Source organism: Sorex fumeus, unplaced genomic scaffold, assembly GCF_029834395.1.
Source record: "Sorex fumeus unplaced genomic scaffold, SorFum_2.1 ptg000098l, whole genome shotgun sequence".
Lineage (NCBI taxonomy): Eukaryota > Metazoa > Chordata > Mammalia > Eulipotyphla > Soricidae > Sorex > Sorex fumeus.
Window position 1 is genome coordinate 3,196,247 of NW_026606155.1, and position 20,843 is coordinate 3,217,089.

At 59.3% G+C, this 20,843-nt stretch overlaps 1 protein-coding gene across 1 annotated transcript in view; it reads right to left on the reverse strand.

Annotated features, from left to right (window-relative positions):
* Positions 1 to 20,843, reverse strand: part of RIN3 (Ras and Rab interactor 3) — a 103,065-nt gene that overhangs the window by 22,170 nt on the left and 60,052 nt on the right. The window contains 5 exon segments of the mRNA XM_056134446.1: positions 174 to 482; positions 2,586 to 3,843; positions 3,845 to 4,134; positions 8,851 to 8,942; positions 10,602 to 10,674. Coding sequence (XP_055990421.1) covers positions 174 to 482; positions 2,586 to 3,843; positions 3,845 to 4,134; positions 8,851 to 8,942; positions 10,602 to 10,674 — 2,022 coding nt within the window.

The window sequence follows — 20,843 nt, forward strand, 5'->3', positions numbered from 1 at the left end:
GGACCTGCAGGGGCCTTGCACGCTGCCCATGAGAGGGGCCCCAAGCTTCAGCCCCACCTTCCCCTGTCTTGTCGCCAAAGGCACTGCTGGGGGCAGGGCCACACCCCTCCTCACCCCCCACCCCCGACCTGGTGGCCGCGCCCAGGGCCTGTGGAGCTCCCCTGCCCACCCACCTGGGTTGCCGAGCGCCATGGAGTCGTAGATGAGCTTGCAGGTCTTGAGCAGGGTGGAGATCTTCTTCTCGGGCGAGTAGGCCTTGTGCATGCTGGCGAACTTCTGCAGGATCTTCTCCATGACGGCCACTTCCGGCACGCTGGTGGTCACGCCCAGGTCGGTGGTGGTGGTGCCCAGGACCACCTGCTGGTTCTCCTTGAGCTGCTGCAGCGAGCAGTCCTTGGTGTGGATCTCGTGCAGGCAGGTGTTGATGGCCTCCTGAAGTGGTTTCAGTACGCACTTGTACAGGGCCGACTCTACGATGGCCTCTGAGGGGGTGGGGCAGGAGGGGGAGGGCTCAGGACAGGGCAGGTCATGGACCACCAGGTCCCGTGCCCCCTTTGAGGTCATGCCCCGTCCTGATCTTTGTGGTTTTTGTTTTTGTTGTTGTTGTTGTTTTTTTGCTTTTTGGGTCACACCCAGCAATGGACAGGGGTTACTCCTGGCTCTGCACTCAGGAATTACTCCTGGCAGTGCTCAAGGGACCATATGGGATGCTGGGATTCAAACCTGGGTCGGCTGCGTGCCCTACCCACTGGGCTATCGCTCCAGCCTCCCGTCCTGATCTTTGAAGGACGCGTTCTCAACTCCCCCAGTGCCACTCACTCATCTACTGGCCTCTGTGGGCACCCCAGACCCCGATCTGGGCAGCGGCCATGGGCAGCTGGACACAGGGGTTCTGTGTGCCCAGGAAGCTTTTGGAGGCATTATTCATGCAGTGTCTCTATCGGCGTCAACCTATGTGACACCAGTCTCGAGAGTACTGTCGGTTGGGGGTCCAAGAGACAGTGCAGGGGTGAAGGCACTCACCTAGCGTGCACGTAGCTGGCCCAAGTTCAACCCCTAGCTCCCCATATGGGCCCCCAAGCTCCACCACAAGTGATCCCTGAGCGCAGAGCCAGGAGTAAGCCCTGAGCACTGCCAGGGTCTGAAAACAAAGCAGAAAGAATATGGCGGGGCTGGGGCTCAGCGTAGCTCACATGGGAAGCCCCTGGGTTCCATCCCCAGCACAATGACAGCGAAGGGAGGACAGAGAAGACCGTTTGCTGGTGTCTGCATGACCTCTGCATAGCGCTCGCTTGCATCCCGCTCAGCACAGTGGCCAGTGAACCATCGTGTCTGACGGTCAGTCCTCAGCCGAGAACCTTCTAGGGGCTCCCCACAGCAGAAATCACACCTTCCCCAAGCCCCTGGCTCCTGCCAGCCAGCCCCGGGGTCTCAGCCAGTACAAGCCCCCACAGTTCTCAGTGGCTTCTCTCTCACTGTCCATGTGTCCCCTCCCCTCGGGGTCCCCGACGGACAGTCAGTGGCACAGAGGCCTTGTCTGAGCACCCTCATAGCCACTGTGGCCTGTCCCACCACACCGTCAGTCCCCCTGGACCTGGGCCCAGGGGCTCTGGGGGCTGAACGAGGACTCCAGCCTGTGTCCCCTTGATGCCATGTGCTGGTGTTCAATCTGGGTGGCATCACATTCAGTCTTGGGAACCCTCAGGGCCTAACCCTACCCTCCAGGGGGAAGGAAGGTCTTGGCTCTGGGCCCTGGCAGGCGAGGTGCCAAGTCCTGTCCTCGCAGGGAGAACCCTGAGCTGCCCCGGACGGGTCCCCCCGGCTCTGTCCTATGCCTTCCCAGCCTGCTGCCCACACCCCCAGCCCGTCCTTCCTTCTAGCCCATGCTAAGAGCCGTTGCCACTCCCAGCTCTCACAGCCAGACCTGGAGGGGGGCACAGCCGGACCTGGAGGGGGGCACAGCCAGCAGCCCCTGCAGTCCCTGACTCCTGGGGTCCAGCGTCAGTTTCAACACCCTCCCCCCCCCCCCCCCCCCCCCGCAGGCCTGGCTTCCTCTGCTGCAGAACAAACGGTGGAGGCCTGGGCACTCCAGGGACGCTCTGTCTCTGCCCCAGGCCGCCCTACCCCTAGCCCTGCGGCGGCCTTTCCAGTGGCTCTTTGCCCCTGGCTGCCCAGTTTAAGCTAGGGGGTCCTACCCAGACCCTTGTGTGCAGGACCAAGTCCGCCCACTGCCTAAGCAGTACTGGGGGGTGGGGGGGGGGAAGATTTGGGGGCGGGCAGAGCTCTGGACGCTCAGGTCCACCAGCTGAGTGGTAGGGCTGGGCCACAGCACAGTGGGTGGTGTGCATCTGCCATGCACACAGCCAACCCGAGTTTGATCCTGGGCACCCCCCTCTGGTCCTCCAAGCACCGCCTGGAGTAACTCCCGAGTGCAGAGCCAGGAGTAGCTTCCTGAGCATCGCCGGGTGTGGCGCAAAACCCAAAATGAGAAACAGAAAAAGAGAATGAATCACCAAGCGGTGAGTGAGCCCAGGGGCAGCCCTGCCACAGCCCGCCCACCCACCTGTGCACCCGCATGCACTAACCTAGCTCCTCGTCGGCGTGCAGCGTGGGGTCGGCCAGCACCGTGAGCTCGGTGCTCTGCAACAGGTAGCTCTTAAGTTGCGTCATCATGGTGCGGATCTCCTGCAGGAGCTCGGTGCTGGACGTCTGGCGGGCCATCATCTCCAGGCTGTACACCTTGTAGTCCTGTACCAGGCTGCCGAAGTACGACGCCTTGTCCTGGGCCAGCTCCACTACCTTCTTGTAGAGCTTGCGGTTGGTGGACAGCAGGGAGCGGAAGACGCTGCTCACGCTCGCCAGGCTCAGCCGGTGACGGGCCTTGCCCAGGATCAGGGAGGATTTCTTGCGCACCGCGGCGCTGCTGCCCAGGGGCTCCAGCTCCTCCTCGGTGCTGCTGGTCGAGTAGGAGTCCTGGTCAGTGGCCACGCCGCCGCCGCTGCCAGCGGGGGCCCCCACGCTCTCGGCCAGGGAGGCCAGGGAGCCCTTGAACTCTGGGGCACTCTGGGGCCGGGTGCTGGCTGGGGCCTGGGGGACTCTGCTCCGAGTCCCGGCAGGGGAGGCCGGCCAGTGCCCTTCTCGGGCCCGACCGGGCCGGGGCTTCTCCTTGGGGGACCCCTGCTCCTTTGCGGGCAGCTCGGCACTCTCCCGGGGACTCGGGAGGGCGGAGGCCAGCTGCCGGGAGAGCCGTTTCTTCCTGGGGGGCGGGATGGGGGGTTGCCGGGGCTTCGGGGGCAGCTCGGGAAGCCTGTCCAGTTGGCTGGCCGGGGCCGCGTCCTCCTGCCCCTCCTGCTCCTGCCCCTCCTGCTCCGGTGTCCTTGGAGGCCCGTGGCCGGCGCTGGCTGCGGTCCCTGGCAGGGCCGGGCCAGGCAGGGGTGGCCCGGGTGGGGTCCCCTCCGTGGCCATCCCTCTGTCCTCCTTCCTTGCGGTCTCAGAGAAGCGTCTCCGCGGGGGGGCGGCCGGGGGGTTCTTCTTGGTGGGGGTCGGGGGGTTGGAGGCCGGCAGCAGCGGTAGCGAGGGGTTGGGACCCGGCTGGGTCTCTTCCTCCCTGAGGGGGCCCAGCCCTGCCGGGGGCTGTGGGGGCCAATCGCAGGCCGTCATGGGCGGCTGGCTCTGGGGATCGCAGGGTGCCAGGCGGGGGTCAGGGTCCGGAGGAACAGGCGGGAGGGCTGCTGCCGCGGGGGGAGTGGACGGTGGACAGGCGGGCGCAGGGGTAGGGGGTGGAGGTGGCCGCGCTGGTCCTGGGGACTGGGGCAGGGGTGGCGTTGGGGGCGGGGGGGGCGGGGCGGCGTGGGGCCCACTTGGAGGCGGGCGAGGTAGCCTGAGGGGCAGGGGACGAGGGGCGTCGGGGGCAGCGTCCAGGGCCCGGGGGGCTGCCGCAGTCCTCCAGGAAGATGGGGTTCACGAACCACAGCCGGCCGTTGCCCGCCGACAGCTCGATCTCACAGGCGCAGTTGGGAGAGTGGGTCGTGGGTCTGAGGCCGGCGGCGGGGGGCGCTCCGGGGTCGGGGTCCCTGGGGGGCTGCTCTGGGCTCCTACTTCCTCCCCGGAGGTTCAGCGAGGAGTCCCAGAAGCCTGCGGCGGACGAGAGTGGGGAGGCCGTGAGCCGGGTGCCGGCGGGGGGGGTGCCCTCCCGGCCACGGCGTCTGCCTGACTCGGGGCCCCGGGCGCTGTGCTCCTCCGTCAGGGGCCGTTTCAAACCTCTCCCACCACTTCCTGCTTTCGCAGGGGAAGGTCCCAGGGGCCCGCCCTGCCCTCCCCCCAGCTGGGCGGGGTGGGGGTCAGCGGGGGCTGGGATGGAGGCGGTGATGGCTCAGCCACTCAGCTCTGTGCTCTGCAGCGGGAGCCCAGCCCTGGGACGGTGGGTGACAGCCAGCCAGGCAGAGTTCCTGCCGCTGACCAGCTGGCCGCTCCCAGGGAAGGCCACCTGACCTCGCTAGGCCTTTTGGATGTTTCTAGAATGACCGAGGCACGGGGCCCTGGGGCTGATGGACAGCCCAGCTGCTGTGCAGAGGAGGCCCGACCTGTGGGTCGGGCGTGGGCAGTGGGGGTCAGCCTGGCCATCCCCGGTAGAACAGCTCTTGTTCCGCTCAACTCCAACAGGAAGTGGCCCTGTGTCTGCAGGGCTGTCTGAATGGGCCGGGGTGCTGGGGGTGACCTGGCCTCAGTCCAGGACCTGCTCCCCAGAGTCCCTAAATCCCCCTGGGCCGCAGCCCCTGCCCAGAACTCTCCCTGTCTCGGGGGGCGCCAGCACGAGCCATCTGAAAGGACCACCCAGAACCAGAGCGGGCACCTTCACGGCTGAGAGGGGGCCGGAGGGTGGGACACAGAGACACAGGGCCTGGACCGGCCCCAGACCCCCAGGCTCCCGGCTCTGGCCCCTGGAGCTTGTGACATTCCCCTTGCCGGCCGCCTGGGTGAGGGTGTCGGTGCCCAGAAACAGGCAGGTGGCAAGATCACATTTCCCTGACATGGAAAGAGGGGCGACCTCACGAGGCACAGTGGGTGCTGTGGGGTGCTGTGGGTGCAGGCCCGGCTCTGACAAGAGGCATCAGTGTCCCTGCTGTACCATCGGCCGCTGTGCCCATCACAGCTCCCCCGTGAGGACGGGGACAGCGGCTTCTCAGGAACCCTCAGAGGCCAGGGCTGGGCCCTAGTCCAGGACACCCTGCCTGGCTCTGAGCTCGGCTCTCTGGGGTGGTCACTAGGCCCTGCAGTGAACATTCTCCCCGTCGGTCACCCGGCAGAGCCACTCCTTCGCCCGGCCTCAGGTCAAAGGTTGCCTGTCTGCGGGGGCGGGGGGGGGGTTGGGGGGGTGCTGCCTGACCCTGTCTCCCTCAGACCCCAGCGGCTAACTCCCTGCTCTGCTGGGTGCCTCCGCAGACCCTGGACGGAGTACCACCGGGGATGACTGAAGGCCAGTGAGTGGGGGAGACAAGAGGTGGGGGGGACAGTAGAGGGGAGGCAGGTGGTTGGGGGCAGAGAGAGGCTCTGTGGGCTGACGTGTGTGCTCTGCACACAGGAGGCCTGGGTTCGATCCCTGGCATGGCCTAAGAGCAGAGCTGGGAGGGACATCCAGCATCAAGGCAGATGGTGCCCTGGAGCACTGCAGGGTGAGTCACAGCCCTTCACTGAGTAGCCCCCTCAGGTGTGGACCATCTGGCAAGCGTGGATCAGAGTTTGGGCTTAGGGTCGGAGCCATAGGACAGCGGGGAGGGCGCTTGCCTTGCACGTGGCCAACCTGGGTTCGAGCCTTGACATCCCAAATAGTCCACATGAGCCTGCCAGGAGTGATTCCCAAGGGCAGAGCCAGGAGTCACCCCTGGTTCTTGTCAGAGCTCTTGTCAGAGCCGGGTCTGCATGGGTGTGGCCCCCCAAAACCAAACCCACCCAACAAACAACCAAACCAAACAAAACCCCAAAAGACAGACTTTGGGTTCAGAGAAATGGGCTTGCGGTGGGGGGGGGGGGGGACTCAGAACCACATCTTGATGCCCAAAGAGCAGATCAAGAGGCAAAGACCCTCTGGCCAGGGTGCTTGGAACAGGGGTGAGAGACTGGCATCCTGAGGTCTGGGGCCTGTGGGGAGCCACATAGGGGGAGATGCTCTTTTTTGTTGTTTGTTTGGGGTTTTTTTGCTTTTTGGGTCACACCCGGCATTACACAGAGTCTACTCCTGGCTCTGCACTCAGGAATTACTCCTGGCGGTGTTCAGGGGACCATATGGGATGCTGGGAATCGAACCCAGGTTGGTCACATACAAGGCAAATGCCCTACCCACTGTGCTATCGCTCCAGCCCCAGGGGGAGATGCTCTTAAAAAAAAAAAAAGGAAGAAGGTCAACTTTCTCTGCAGGATGCCATGCAGGGGAGAAGTGGAAGAGCCTGACCTCAACGGGCCGCAGGGCTGCGGGTACCTGGGCCAATGCAACCACTCCAAGCCGTGCCGGGAGCCCGGAGTTTCCCAACAGCCACCACTTCTCTCTCGGTACCTCTCGGACCAAGGCCACACATCTGATCCCAAGCCTCGCGGGTGCCCCTGGCTGCTCCCACCAACCTCAGAGGCCGGGCAGGGCCCGGTGGCACATCTAGGGAAGCCCTGGGCTGGTGGCAGACCCGAGGGTTCGAGTCAGCGCAGTATTTCTGCTGCTGGTGGGACCCAGAAAGGCCCCCGTGAGCCACGATTTCCCAACTCGGGGCTGTTAGAGTCATTCAGGCTGGAGGGTGCAGTGACTCCCCCCGGCCTGGAAAAGTGCTCGCTGCACGGGCTAAGGGGAACGCAAGCAACACGCCCCCGTGAGCACTGTAGACAGCTGTCAGGTGGGAGGCTGGCATGGGGGGGGGGTCACACGTGGACTGTGTTCGTGCAATGCATGCGCCCAGCCCTTTAAGCTCTCATCCTGCCTGATAGGCCTTGCACAATGGCCAGAAACCAACGCTTCCGCCTCTGCTGGCTGGGCTGGACTTGAGAGTGAGGCAGGAACCTGGGCAGAGGTGCAGGGGCTTATGCCCAGGAACCTGGCACATGAGTTCTTGGGTTCAGTCCTGGGCATCACTCATGAGCCGATGTGCCGGTGGGTACTCAGGGACCCAGCACTGCCGCCAGGTGTGAGCAGCCTGGCACAGGCGGACGTGGGCACCACGTCCCAGGTGCAGGAATGAGTGGAAGGAAACGCAGAGACACAGAATCAGAGAGAACAGCAGCACCGAGCTCTGGGCAGTGGGGGGGAAAAACACCCGGGCCTGGGAGCCATGGTGACCTGCCCACCTCAGATCCCCATCTCAGCCCCATCCCTCCTGGGGTGGGAACAGCCTGCAAAGACCCCCCTGTTTTTTCTTTTTGGTTTTTGGGTCACACCCAGCGATGCTCAGGGGTTACTCCTGGTTTTGCACTCAGAAATCACTCCTGGCGGTGCTCGGGGGACCCTATGGGATGCTGGGAATCGAACCCGGGTCGGCCACGTGCAAGGCAAATGCCCTACCCGCTGTGCTATTGCTCCAGCCCCAGACCCCCCCTGTTCTTGCCTGGCAGTTCTTGGCCCTTGGGGGTGTCAGGATGGATGGGAACCTTCCAGTTTTACAGAAAGTCCCCCAGAATTTGGGCTTCCCCCTACTTCCTCGTGGGCCATGGCTCCAAGGAGCTGGACAGTCTCGTCTGTTGCAGGAAGGAGGGGTAGTTTGTCCCAGGGCAGCGTGTTGTTAGGCGTTTGAGGGTGACCTGTAGGGAGCCCCGAGCGCAGCCCAACCCCATGGCGGAGGGGGTGGGGGGAATAAGCAGCACAGGCCTTGGACACCCTCCTCTCAGAGGTGAGCCCCTATATCCAGGCCGGTCTCAGTCCTGCTTCCGGCGGGTCTGGTGGCTGCCAGGGGCACAACTACTCAGCTGGACACAGTTCCCTCCACCCGGTCTCACTGGGCACCTTGGCCAGTTTCTCAGCTAAGATTGGACCTTTTTTGGTTTTAGTTTAGTTTAATTTGGGGGCCACTGATTTTATCTATTCTGTTTTACTTTGGTCTGGGGGCTACACCCAGAGGTGCTCAGGGATCCCTCCTGGCAATGATGGAGGCCAGATGTGGTGCTGGGGATCCCGGGTCAGCCATGAGAGGCAGCTGCCCTCCTACTGTCCTGTTTTTCCGGCCTGGGGACTTTGTGTCTTTAGAATGGGGACACAGACGGGGCTGAGGCCTTCTACAGGCCAGGGTCTGAGTGCCCAGTCCTTCCCCAGCAACCCCAGGTGAGGTCCTCACACGGGTGAAAGAAGGATGCAGACGTACACCAGATGGTGTGAACTGAGCACTGTGACTGGAGCCATGCCTGGAACTACACTGGCATGGGGGGGCGTTGTCTCCGAGCACGAACCCCACAATTCCATATGAGTCACAGAATTCTGCCCACAGGGCGGGAGACGGCTCAGTGGCAGCATTTGCCGTGTGTGTGTGTGTGTGTGTGTGTGTGTGTGTGTGTGTGTGTGAGGCCTTGGGTTCCATTGCTTGCATTTCAAAACACAAAAAAGGAAAAGTCTGAGCCGGAGGAATCAGAGGCGCTGAGCACCTGCCCGGCAAGCAGATGCTCACACGTGCAAACACAGGCGTCTCACATGTGCTGTCGAGCCTGGGTGCAGATGTGGAGTGTGGCATGTGCCGGGTGAATTGTGGGGTGTGGGGTATGGTCCGTGTGTGGGTGAATTGTGGGTTTCAGGGTGGTGTGTGTGGGCTTCACGGGCTGGGGGCAGGGGTGTGGGGGTCACCTAGGGAAGGGACCCCATTTCCTACAGACCCCCAGAGCACTTACCCAGGCCCAGGCTGGCAACGGTCTCGAGCTCGGAGCAGCTGCCGGCCTCCAGGATGGCTGCAGGTAGCCTCAGGGTGAAGGGCAGTAAATCTCTGCAAGACAGGGAGGGTCAGGGTCCGGCTCAGGGTATACCCCGCATTCCCTGGGCCTCCCCTCAGACCCTCTGGGAGCACCCAGGACAGGGCCAGAGATGTGGGGTCCTGCCCAGGCAGCACTGGGGGAAAACGTTTGGCTGAAGAAGGGGAACAGAGAGCTGGTGAGAAGACACCAGAGGGCACAGACACATCAGAGGGCACAACTGGACTCCCCAGTGGTCACTGATGGACATTCCCTCCCTGTGAGTACAGAGACACGCCCAGGGACAGACAGCTACACACTCAGAGCCCCCTCATCACTGTGAGTCAGAGACATCCCCGCAGACACACAGTGTCCCCCCCACCCAACCTGGGCCGTGCTGCTCAGGGTCCCACACGCAGTTTTTGCCCTGGTGTGGGCACATGTTTCTCCTCAATTCCAAGAGTCTAACTATGGCTGTAGCTCTGATCATGGCTGTAGCCGTGACCGTGGCCATGACTGTGGCAGTAACCATGTCCGTGACCATGACTATGACTGTGGCCATGACCATGGCTGTGGACGTGACTATGACTGTGGCCATGGCTGTGGTCGTGATCATGACAATGGCTGTGACCGTGGCCACGACTGTGACCGTGACCATAGCTGTGGCTGTGACCGTGGCTGTGGCCATGGCCATGACCATGACTGTGGCCATGACCATAACCATGGCTGTAGCCATGGCCTTGACTGTGGTTGTAATTGTGACCATGACTATGGCTGTGACCATATCGTGACTATGACTGTGACTGTGGCCGTGACCGTGGCTGTGACTGTGGCCGTGACCATGGATGTGACTGTGGTTGCAATTGTGACCATGACCATGGCTGTGACCATATCATGACTGTGACTGTGGCCGTGACCGTGGCTGTGACTGTGGTCGTGACCATGGTTGTGACTGTGGCCATGACTGTGGCAGTGACTGTGTCTGTGACTATGACTGTGGCTGTGACCGTGGCTGTGGATGTGACTATGACTGTGGCCGTGACCGTGGCTGTGGCTGTGACCGTGACCATGGCTGTGACTGTGGCCATGACTGTGGCCAGGACCATAGCTGTGGCTGTGACTGTGGCTGTGGCCGTGGCCATGACCACGACTGTGGCCATGACCATGACCATGGCTATGGCCATGGTCATGACTGTGGTTGTGATTGTGGCCATGACCATGACGGTGGCTGTGACCATGATCATGACTGTGACTGTGGCCATGACCGTAACTGTGGTTGTGGCCGTGACTGTGACCATGGTTGTGACTGTGGCCGTGAATGTGGCCATGGCCATGACCGTGACCCTGGCTGTGAAGGTGGTCGTGACCATGACCATGACGTGACTGCAGCTGTGCCATGTTCGGGGCCAGGAAGCAGCCAGTCAGCCCAGGGCTGAGCAGACCCACTCCAGCACTGTTGGGGTCCTCATGGTCTCCCCGGGGCCCACCTGCAGTTACCCCTGCCCTGCAAATTCGGTCATGGTGGGCAGGGAAGCTGGGGCCACAGGGATGATGGGCCTGCATAGGGTGGAGGGGGCAGGCGGTGGGAGCAGACGAGGCCTGACTTCACCTCCTCGCAAGGCTATCGGGGCCGCCCCTCTCCCGGGTCCTCTGGACTGCACCCCGCCCTCTGGGGGCAGCCAGCCAGCACTCACCTACTGACACAGTAGAAGGCGACCAGCCTGAAGATGTCCTCAAACACGAGAACGGAGCCTTCCAGGTACAGAACTGGGGAGAGAGGGACAGAGGCAGAGGGTGGATGGAGGTCACAGCAGCAGCGCCCCCGGCCATGGGAAAAGCCCCTCACCCCCAGTGGGGAGAGCCCCCAGCCCCATCCCCCAGCAGGGAGACAGGACCTCCATGTCAGCCCACCGTGATGGCAGTACGACCCAGAGTGTGGAGCAGTGGGAACTGAATCCAGCAGCACGTCCGGCGGCCCTGGGAGGAGGCGCCCTCTCCCCCCGGGAAAGCAGTTTGGGGGAGAGCCCTAAGTGGGGCTCGGCGCCTGGGGACTCTCACTCTATACTCAGTCCTGCTCTCGAGGGACTTTCTGGGGACCTCACCTGCTGTGCTCAGGGCTCATTCCTGCTGGAACTCTAGGGAACAGCCAACCTAGGTTTGCGCTGGGGACTCGAACCTAGGTTGGCTGAGAGCAAGGCAAGTGCCTGGCCCACTGTTCTACTGCATCTTAAAAATAATTTGTTTTGACTTGGGCCAGAGAGATAGTTTATCAGAGAGGGCGCCTGCCTTGTACACGGCGGACCCAGGCTTGTTCCCCGGCACCCCAAACGGTCCCCTGAGCCCCACCAGGAATGAATCTTGAGTGCAGAGCCAGAAGTAAGCCCTGAGCATCGCCAGATGTGACCTTCCACATAAAGTAAAGTAAGTAAAGTAAAGGCCCTCCCGTTGTTCATCGATTTGCTCGAGCGGGCCCAGTAACGTCTCCATTGGAGATTTTGTTGTTACTGTGTTTGGCATATCGAATACGTCACGGGGAGCTTGCCAGGCTCTGCCGTGCGGGCGAGATACTCTCGGGAGCTTGCTGGGCTCTCCGAGAGGGGCGGAGGAATCGAACTCGGGTCGGCCATGTTGGCTGCGTGCAAGGCAAGCGCCCTGCCGCTGTGCTATCGTTCCACATAAAAATTTTTATTTTGGGGGATGGCACACCCAGCAGTGCTCAGGGCTTACTCCTGGCAGTGCTCGGGGGCACTGCTCAGTGCTGGGGCGGGAGCAGGGCCCCATGAGTCGTAGGTAAGACACGCGCCCTAACCCCTGTCCTGTCTCTGACCTGGGCCTGGCTCTGTGGGCCTGAAGGTTTGTGTGCTGTAAAGATGAGACGCTGCTTGACCCAGCAGTGCTGGGGACACTGAGGGCCCAGAGAAAGCACACAGCTCCTTTGGGCTGTCTGCATAGCTCCAGAACACTGGCTGCTTTTATGATTAGTTGTTTTTTCTTTTTGGGTCACACCTGGCAATGCACAGGGGTTCCTCCTGGCTCTGCACTCAGGAGTTACTCCTGGTGGTGCTCAGGGGACCATATGGGATGCTGGGAATCGAACCCAGGTCGGCTGCCTGCAAGGCAAACGCCCTCCCCGCTGTGCTATCTCTCCAGCCCCTATGATTAGTTTTTTAAAGTTTAGGTAGCAAAGTTTACAATGGTATTAGCATTTATAGCATTGTTGAACAAAATCAGCGTGCGCGCGCGCACACACACACACACACACAGACACAGAGAAACACACATCACCAAGTGCCCAATGCCCCCGCCCCTGTCCCTGTGTCACCCCCCCTCTCCACCTTTTCCTTCCCCAACCTGCTTGGGAATCTCCTCTGTAATCCAGGTTGAGGGGCTGCCCCTTCCCCAAACTGGCTGTCCTCTTGTTTAATTTCTCTGTGTGCATCAGATGAGAAAGATGATCTCCCTCTGCCTTATTTTGCTCTCCAGTTCCATGCATGATGGAGCAAACTGCAAGATTTCATCTTTCCTTACAGTCCCAGAATACTCTAGTGTGTGTGTGTGTGTGTGTGTGTGTGTGTGTGTGTGTGTGTGTGTAAGTGTAACTTCTTTATCCACTCATCTGCCATTAGGCCTATGGGTTATTTCTATAGCCTGGCTCTTGTACTCAGCACTTCAGTGAAAACTAATGCAGTGAACATGGATGCAGTGAACAAGGATGCAATGACTGGATACAGTTTACACAGATGATGCAATGAACATGGATGCAGTGAATACAGGTTAACAGTTAATGTGGATGCAGTGGACACAGAAGATGCAGTGAAAACAGATGATGCAGTGAACACAGATGCAGTGAACACGGATGCAGTGAACATGGATGCACTGAACACAGATGCAGTGCATGGATGCAGTGAACACATATGCATTTATCTTTTCAAAATAATATTGTGTTTTGAGGGATCAATGTCAAGATGTAGACTCCCTGGACCATCAGAGGCCTCTATTCTTAATTTTTTGGTGAAAGCTTTGTACTCTTTTCCATAGAGGCTGAGACAGAGGTCAAATAAGAAGTTCTCCCCCCTTTTATGGTAGAGGGAGGTTTCATGCCACACTGGGTGGTACACAGCGACTCACTCTGTATACTCAGCAGTGACCTCTGGTGATGCTCAGGAACCATATGTGACCCTAGGGATTTGAACCAGGGTCATAGCTACTGCAGGTACATAGACAACTAGTATGATGTATGCTGTGTGTGTGACGTCTGGGGCTGAGGCCTTTCTCACCCCATCTCTGCCAACACTGGCCAGTTCTCATCTTGTTGCCTGAGGCCATTCTCACGGTCTGAGCCGCACCTCAGAATTGTTTTGACCTGCACGGCCCTGAGGGTAAGCGACAATAAACCGTCTCCTGCATGTCTTCCTTGGGGACATATCTAGGACCTCACTGTCCACCCAGCACCTCTCCTGATTAGGAGGAGACTAAAGTGAGGGTGACCCTGCTATTCCTGGACAAGAATGAGCGTGAAGGCCCCTGACCACCAGCCCCCTGGGCAGACCTGGCTGATGGCCGGGGAAGGTGCCCGCCTTGGGGCTGAACTCAGTAGGACACGATGCCCCACTTTGGAGCCTCCAGTGGGGGTCCAGAGAAGCTGGTCAAACTGGTTGGAGTTCGCAGGTCCCTCTGGGCAACCTGGATCTCAGGACCCCTGACTCCCATCCCTGGGATCTCTGCCCTGCGGACCCCCAGCTCTTGGAGGCCTCAGTTCTCATTTCCTGAGGTTCTTCTATGCATGATCACAATCATGATCATGATCATCCTGTTGTTCGTTGATTGCCTCGAGCAGGCACCAGTAATGTCTCCTTCTTCCTAGCCCTGAGATTTTAGAAGAGCCATATTCAATGCTCTTTCAGGTCCAGGAGAATGAGACCTATCGCTGTTACTGGTATTTAGCATATTGAGTATGACACAGGAAATTTGCCAGACTCTGCCATGCGGGCAGGATACTTTCGGTAGGCTGCCGGATTCTCCAAAGTAAAAATGAGATAATAAGATGTCATGTGGCCACAAATGCAGCCATACGCTTCCAGGAGCTGGGTTTTATAGTCTCTGGGTCTTGGCCATTGATGGGACCACCTGGCGCCGGCAGCAGCTGGTGGGTGTAACGTCTACCTACTGGAAGATGGGGGATCTGGGTGGAGAAGGCCCAGTCCCGATCCGAGCAGGTTTGAAGATCTCAGCCCTGGGACCCGCACATCTGGGTTCCTCTGCTGGTTCCTTCATGCATGAGGCTTGTCCGAATGTGTGGAGAGTGGTCTCAGCATGGCTGTGGCTCATTCTGGAGGTCTTTGGCTGCCGGGGCAGAGTCTCTTCTATGCAAGGATCTAGATATTTCCTAGAGTGGGTGACACTCGCCTTCCCCACCCAAAGGTGCTAGGAGGATCCAGGAGTACCCTCAAGGGCAACTGGGGTCACTTTCTGTTTGATCACTTAAAGGAGGTGGGGGGTGCTGAGTCTCTCTCTGTCTCTCTGTTTCTGTCTCTCTGTTTCTGTCTCTGTCTCTGTCTCCTCCCTCCCCAAAAAGGGGACAGCAGGCCAGTTCACCTTGGGAACCCCCGTTCTCGGTCCTGTTTTCCACCCCTGGAGAGCACCTTTCCTGCACGTGGCCTGTCCGGGTGGGAAAAGGGTCGCTTTACCATAAGCACATGGTGAATGCACACCTGTATGGCTGAAATCCAACAGCTTTGTAATGGTCTCACAGTGGTTCAATAAAAAAGTAAAAAATAAAAAACAACAAAACAAAACAAAACAAAAAGAGGCTATGTTAAAGCCTTCGGGCATGGCTTGATATCTGTTGGGTGCCTTCTGAGTACAAACGTACAAACACACAGAAGAGCAGACCAAGTAGGTCCGTGTGCCCCTGAGACTCCCGGCCCAGACATGGGCACCGATGCTGCAGGAGGCTTTGCCAACACTTCTGGGGGTTCTGAGTCTCAGGCATCTCGGAGACCTGCTCAAAGCCCCACAGCGCCCCCTAGCGCTGGTGTTGTTGCAAGGCCGCAGGGCCTGGTGGACGGGTCAGAAGTCAGGAAGTGGATAAAGCAACCGCTTTGTGACCAGGACGTGCAGACACCCCCCAGATCCTTGAGGGACCGTTCAGAGAGCCCAACTCGCTCCCCAGGAACTTGCCAATGCTCAGCTTTCCTCCTGGAGACAGTTCTCTGCAGACTTGAGGCGCGGGGTGCTGGCTGGCACCCCTGAGCGTGAGAAGCCCATCCCCGCGTTTCCAATCACATTCAGGAAGCAGCCGAGTCCGTGGATGGAGACCCCCTTCCCGGGCTGTGAGTGGGAGTGGAGCCAGGCCGTGGTTCGTGCTCAGCATATGTAAGGAAGGCTGAGTCTGACCCCTAGGACCACATGTCTTCCTGACTCCGCTGGGTACCGCCCTGTGGCTATTTTAATGAGAAATAAAGGCATACACGGGACACCTGGGGAGGGCATCGGGGTCTGTGGGTGGTGGCGGTGAGTATGGTGGTCACATGGAGCGGAACTGTCCAGCACTGCCCAGTCACATGAACACACGCATATGCATACATGCACACATGCCGTGCACATGCCTGGCATGTGACCAACCAGCGTTCAATGCCCGGCCTCTCATACAGTCTCTCAAACACTGCCAGGAGTAATGACTTGAGTGAAGAGCCAGGAATGACCCCTGAGCATCGCCGGGTGTGACCCCAGACAACGGTCACGGTCACGGTCCTCCCGTTGTTCATCGATTTGCTCGAGCGGGCCCAGTAACGTCTCCATCGTGAGACGTGTTGTTACTTTGTTTGGCATATCGAATACGTCACAGGTAGCTTGCCAGGCTCTGCCGTGCGGGCAAGATACTCTCCATAGCTTGCTGGGCTCTCCAAGAGGGGCGGAGGAATCGAACTCGGGTCGGCCATATTGGCTGCGTGCAAGGCAGACGCCCTACCCGCTGTGCTATCACTCCAGCCCCCAGACAAACAAATTTAAAACAAAAACAACACCACGCGCCCCCCCCCCCCCCCGTACTTTTCTTGGGCCAGGGAGACAGTACAGTGTTTTAAGCCTTGCACACACCAGGTTGGGGTTTGATCCCTCCCGCTGGACCACAAAATACAACCACAACCTAAAGAGCCCGTGTTTCTTGTTCTCTAGAGCTGGGTAGCTCTGTCCTGCCCAGCCTGCAAGAGAGGTTTGTCTCCTACAACAGGCGGGCAACGGTCCTTCCTGCCTGCAGGGGGCGCTCCAGCCCCATCTAAGGCAGCCCTGTCCAGCGCTTACCTGCGGCTCAAACGCACAAAGGGGGTTGGGGGGAGAGGGTGGCATGCACATGTTACAAAAACCCTATTTTTCCAGGGTTCGAGTCTTTCCCAGGAAGTTGGAGCCTCATAGCACAAAGCACAGCCCAGGACACGGGGAACGGCTGGCTTCGTGCCCACTGCTGACCTCCTGCCCGGCCCCTGGGCATAGGCCCTGTTCTCCAGGGGGCACCTCCCTTGATTTCTGCGTTAGAATTTTGGAATGAGAGAAATGCTGGTTTTTTTTTTTTTTGGCGGGGGGTGGGGTTGGGAACAGGGAGCAGGAATGTCCCCAGCTGTGCTCAGGAGGCCTGGGGGTCTGTCCCAGCCATTCTCAGACACCTGATCAGGGGGTCCAAGGATGAGGCTGGACAGGTCAGGCATTTCCCAGGCCACTCTGAGTGCTGCACCCAGCAGTGCTTGGGGGCCCATAGGTGCTGAGGGTCAAATGAGGTTGACCACTCACAAGGCCAGTGCTTTAACCCCTGTACTATCTCTCTGACACCCCGTCAGGGAATCAAACCCCAGGCTGGAGCGATAACGCAGCGGGTAGGGCGTTTGCCTTGCAAGCGGCCAACATGGTCGACCCGAGTTCGATTCCTCCACCCCTCTCGGAGAGCCCAGCAAGATACTGAGAGTATCTCGCCCGCACAGCAAAGCATGGCAAGCTACCCGTGGCATATTAGATATGCCAAACACAGTAACAAGTCTCACAATGGAGATGCTACTTGGTCCACTCGAGCAAATCGATGAACAACAGGACAGTGACAGTGACAGTATCTCTCTGGCCCCAGAAAATTTTTTATTTTAAAAAATCTTTTAGTCACCGTGATTTACAATTTGATGACACTGTCAGTGATCGGGCTTCCCTAGTACAATATTCCAGCACCTTTCCCCTTGGCCTAGAACCCCCACTCCCTCCGACAGCCCCCACGCCGCTGCCCCATCCTTCACCGTCTGAGACACTCAAGTCTGGGCACCAGCACTGAGATGCTGTTACTTCGGATGTTTTGTTCTTCCCCAACTCCGCAGAGGTCAGTCCGCATCCATCTCTCTCCTCCGCTGACTTCACATAGTGCCATCCCTTCCCACTCCTTTTTGGGGCCACCCCTGGTGGTGTCCTGGGATTACCCCTGGTGCAGGGGACCCTCCTGGCCATGCTCAGGGGATCATCTGGGGTGCTGGGGATTAAACCCTAATCAGCCACAAGTAAGGTGAGTGCTCTACTCACTGTGCTACCTCTTTGGTCCAAAGCAAATTTCTCTCTGTTTACTGGGGAGTGGGCACACCAGGCCATGCTGAGGGCTGACTCCTGGCTCTGTGCTCAGGAATCACTGGTGGAAGGCTTGAGGGGACTCTATGGAGTGTTGGAGATCAGACCCGGGTTGGCTGCGTGCAAGGCAAGCACCCTACCCAGTACTGTCGCTCCAGCCTTGAGGACCTGTGCTTAGGGATCACTCCTGCTAGGGCCTGGAGAACCCTCCAGGGTGCTGGGGACAAAACCTGGGCCCGTAGGAGGCAGGACAAGTGTCCTACCCACTGGACTTCTCTCTGGCCCTGTGTATGAAGTTAACCTTGACTCTGTTTTTCTCCCCTCCTACGAGGTTGTCGCATGCGCGTTCAGCCCTGACCAGCCAACCCTTTGCAATGAGCTTGAAGCATTTGGTCATAGCCCAAGCCGAGACCTGGGGCTCAGAGGGCGAGTCTAACCTTTCTGTGTGACCCAATTGTCTGCCCAACTCTGGCCACCCACGCCCCTTCCCCTCCAGGCCCTGTGAAGATGCTCTGAAGACAGACCCGTGTCTAATGCGAGCAACCCCTGGCACTAGAAGTCCTACAAAGTGGAGGCCTTGGCACTTCTGCCCCTCATTACAGGGAGGGCGGGAGGAAAGATTCCCCAGCCAGTCCACCCAGAGCCGGCCTGGAGCGTCCAGTGGCAGGGTCGAAGGCCAGCGGAGATGCGGGTACAGGCTCAGGGTTGAGGAAGTGGCACTCCCCGGGCTGCCTGGACTGGGAACAACGACCTGGGAAAAGAACGTTCCCGCAGGGGAAGTTCCACAGCCAAGTTCCCTAAAAGTTTCCACTGAAAACCAAGACGGAGAGAGCAAGAGCATCTGTATCAGGAGCGGCACTGCCAACACAGACCTGTTTGTGACTTGCCCCGGCTGGGCAGGCAGGCGAAAGAGGCACAGGGGTGTGGCCTCAGGGGAGTGGCACATCTCATTCCCAACACACACACACACACACACACATACACACACGTACAGACACACACATGCACAGACACACACATGCACACACACAGACACATGCAGACACACACATATACACAGACACACACACTCGCAGAGACACACACATACACACACATGCAGACAGACACACACACACTTGCATAGACACACATGTACAGACACACACACCTGCAGACACAGACGCACACACATACACACGTGCACATACACAGACACACGTATAGACACACACATGCACAGACACACATGCACAGATACACACACATATGCACATGCACAGACACACACATGCGGACACACACGTACAGATATATACACATACACACATGTACAGACATACACACACAGATACACACACATACGCACATGCACAGACACACACATGCAGACACACACGTACAGATATACACACATGTACAGACATACACACACAGATACACACACATACACACATGCACAGACACACACATGCAGACACACACGTACAGATATACACACATACACACATGTACAGACATGCACATACACAAACACACATATGGCCATATAAGACACTAGTCCATGTTGATGGAATGTTCCGGAAGGTTGCACCTCTGCTTCCTTATGTTACATAGTTTGGGCAGGAAGGAGAAGCCGGTGGCACCTGTGTGCTAGTGGCCCGTCCGTGTCAGCAGGGCTGCCTAGACACTGACAGGAGCTTTCCCGTCGAGAAGTTCAGGTGGCCTAGGGCAGCCACAGCCTTTCAGGCGGGGCTCATTCGTGCCGGGCTTCTGTGCTCCTCTCTTGCCGGCTGAGCTCAGGGGTCCCTCCTAGAGCCCCTGAATCATCAGAGCAAGTGACTGGACCAGACCCAACCCCTGACAGCTCCCGGCTCTGCAGTAGCGGGGCCAACACTGATCACCCCTGGCCAGGGAATGCCTGGGACTACAGGACAGAGTCCCAGGGAGACACAGCGCTGGGCAGGCGCAGACTCCGGGACACTCCGTCCACCTTGCAGCCTGGAGCCTCTGTCAAGAACGCAGCAAGGCCCAGGACCTGCCCCTCAGCTGTGTGTCCCCCCCACCCCCCCACCCCCCGCCCTGCACCCAATCCAGACAGGGGATTGAGAATCTGCAGGAGGGGATGCTGGAGGACGGAGGGCTCCATGCCTCAAGCACCTGCCCTGAGTGGGCTTTGCCACAGTTGTTGGCAGCTGCCCCCTTGTCCATCCCCGTGAAGATCTGCAGGACTCTCAGTTAGGGAAGCGACCGTGGGCCTGTTGCGAGGAGGATGCTGGCACCTCTCCCCAGAAGAAGCTGCCCTCTGCGCGCGGCTGGCATCTGGCTGACCAAAGCGAAGCTTAAGAACGTTTCTGCACTGATCAGTACCGGCCAGTGGAGGCCTCGCAATCGAGCCCTTCGCCAGCGCTCTCGCCCCCCGCCCGAGCTCCTCCCTCCACTCCTGGGTGTCCCTCCCGTCACACACCACCTCCTCTCCTGCCCCCTCCTGGGGACCACTTCCCCTTCAATCTTGTCATGCCCCAATGAGGCTACCGAATAATGAGCCCGAGAGATAGCACAGCGGGTAGGGCGTTTGCCTTGCATGCGGCCAACCCGGGTTCGATTCCCAATATCCCATAGAGTCCCCCGAGCACCACCAGGAGTAACTCCTGAGTGCAGAGCCAGGAGTAACCCCTGAGCATCACTGGGTGTTACCCAAAAAGCAAATAAATAAATAAACAAAGCTACAGAACAAATCCCTGGCCCCTCCCGGGACTCCTTGGGGGCACGCCCCACCTCCCCGCTATCTTGAATGCATCCTTCAGTCTCCAGCCCCCAACACAGCCTCAGATCCCCTCCCCGCCCCCGCCAGCCCTCCCCTGACTCAGCTCTGAGACAGGTGCCTGCTGGTCCCTCAATGCCACGTGTCACTTCTCCCCCTCACAACCCTCTCCCCTGTCCTGGGGCCCAAGGAGGCTGGGGTTGAGCCCCGTCCCCATGCCCAGCCAAGGGAGAATCGGATCGGAGGGCCCAGGGTCAGTTGGGCAGAGGGCCGAGGTGCAGGGCTGCAGCCCAGTGCCAGGCACCCGCCCTTACAGCTCCCATCAGGTGCCTTTATAAGCCAGAGAATTCCCTGCGGCCAGCTTCTGCTACTGCTTCGGTTCTTTGTTTTAGTTTGTTTTGGGGGCCACACCCAGCAATGCTCAGGGGTTACTCCTGGCTCTGCACTCATGAGTCAACCACTCCTGGCAGTGCCTGAGGGACCTAGAGACACCGAGGATCAAACCCAGGCTGGCCCTGTGCAAGGCAGAGCCCTTCCCACTGTACTACATATAATTCTGCCACCCATCATGCTTCTTGGCAGTGCTTGCTTGAGGTGGGAA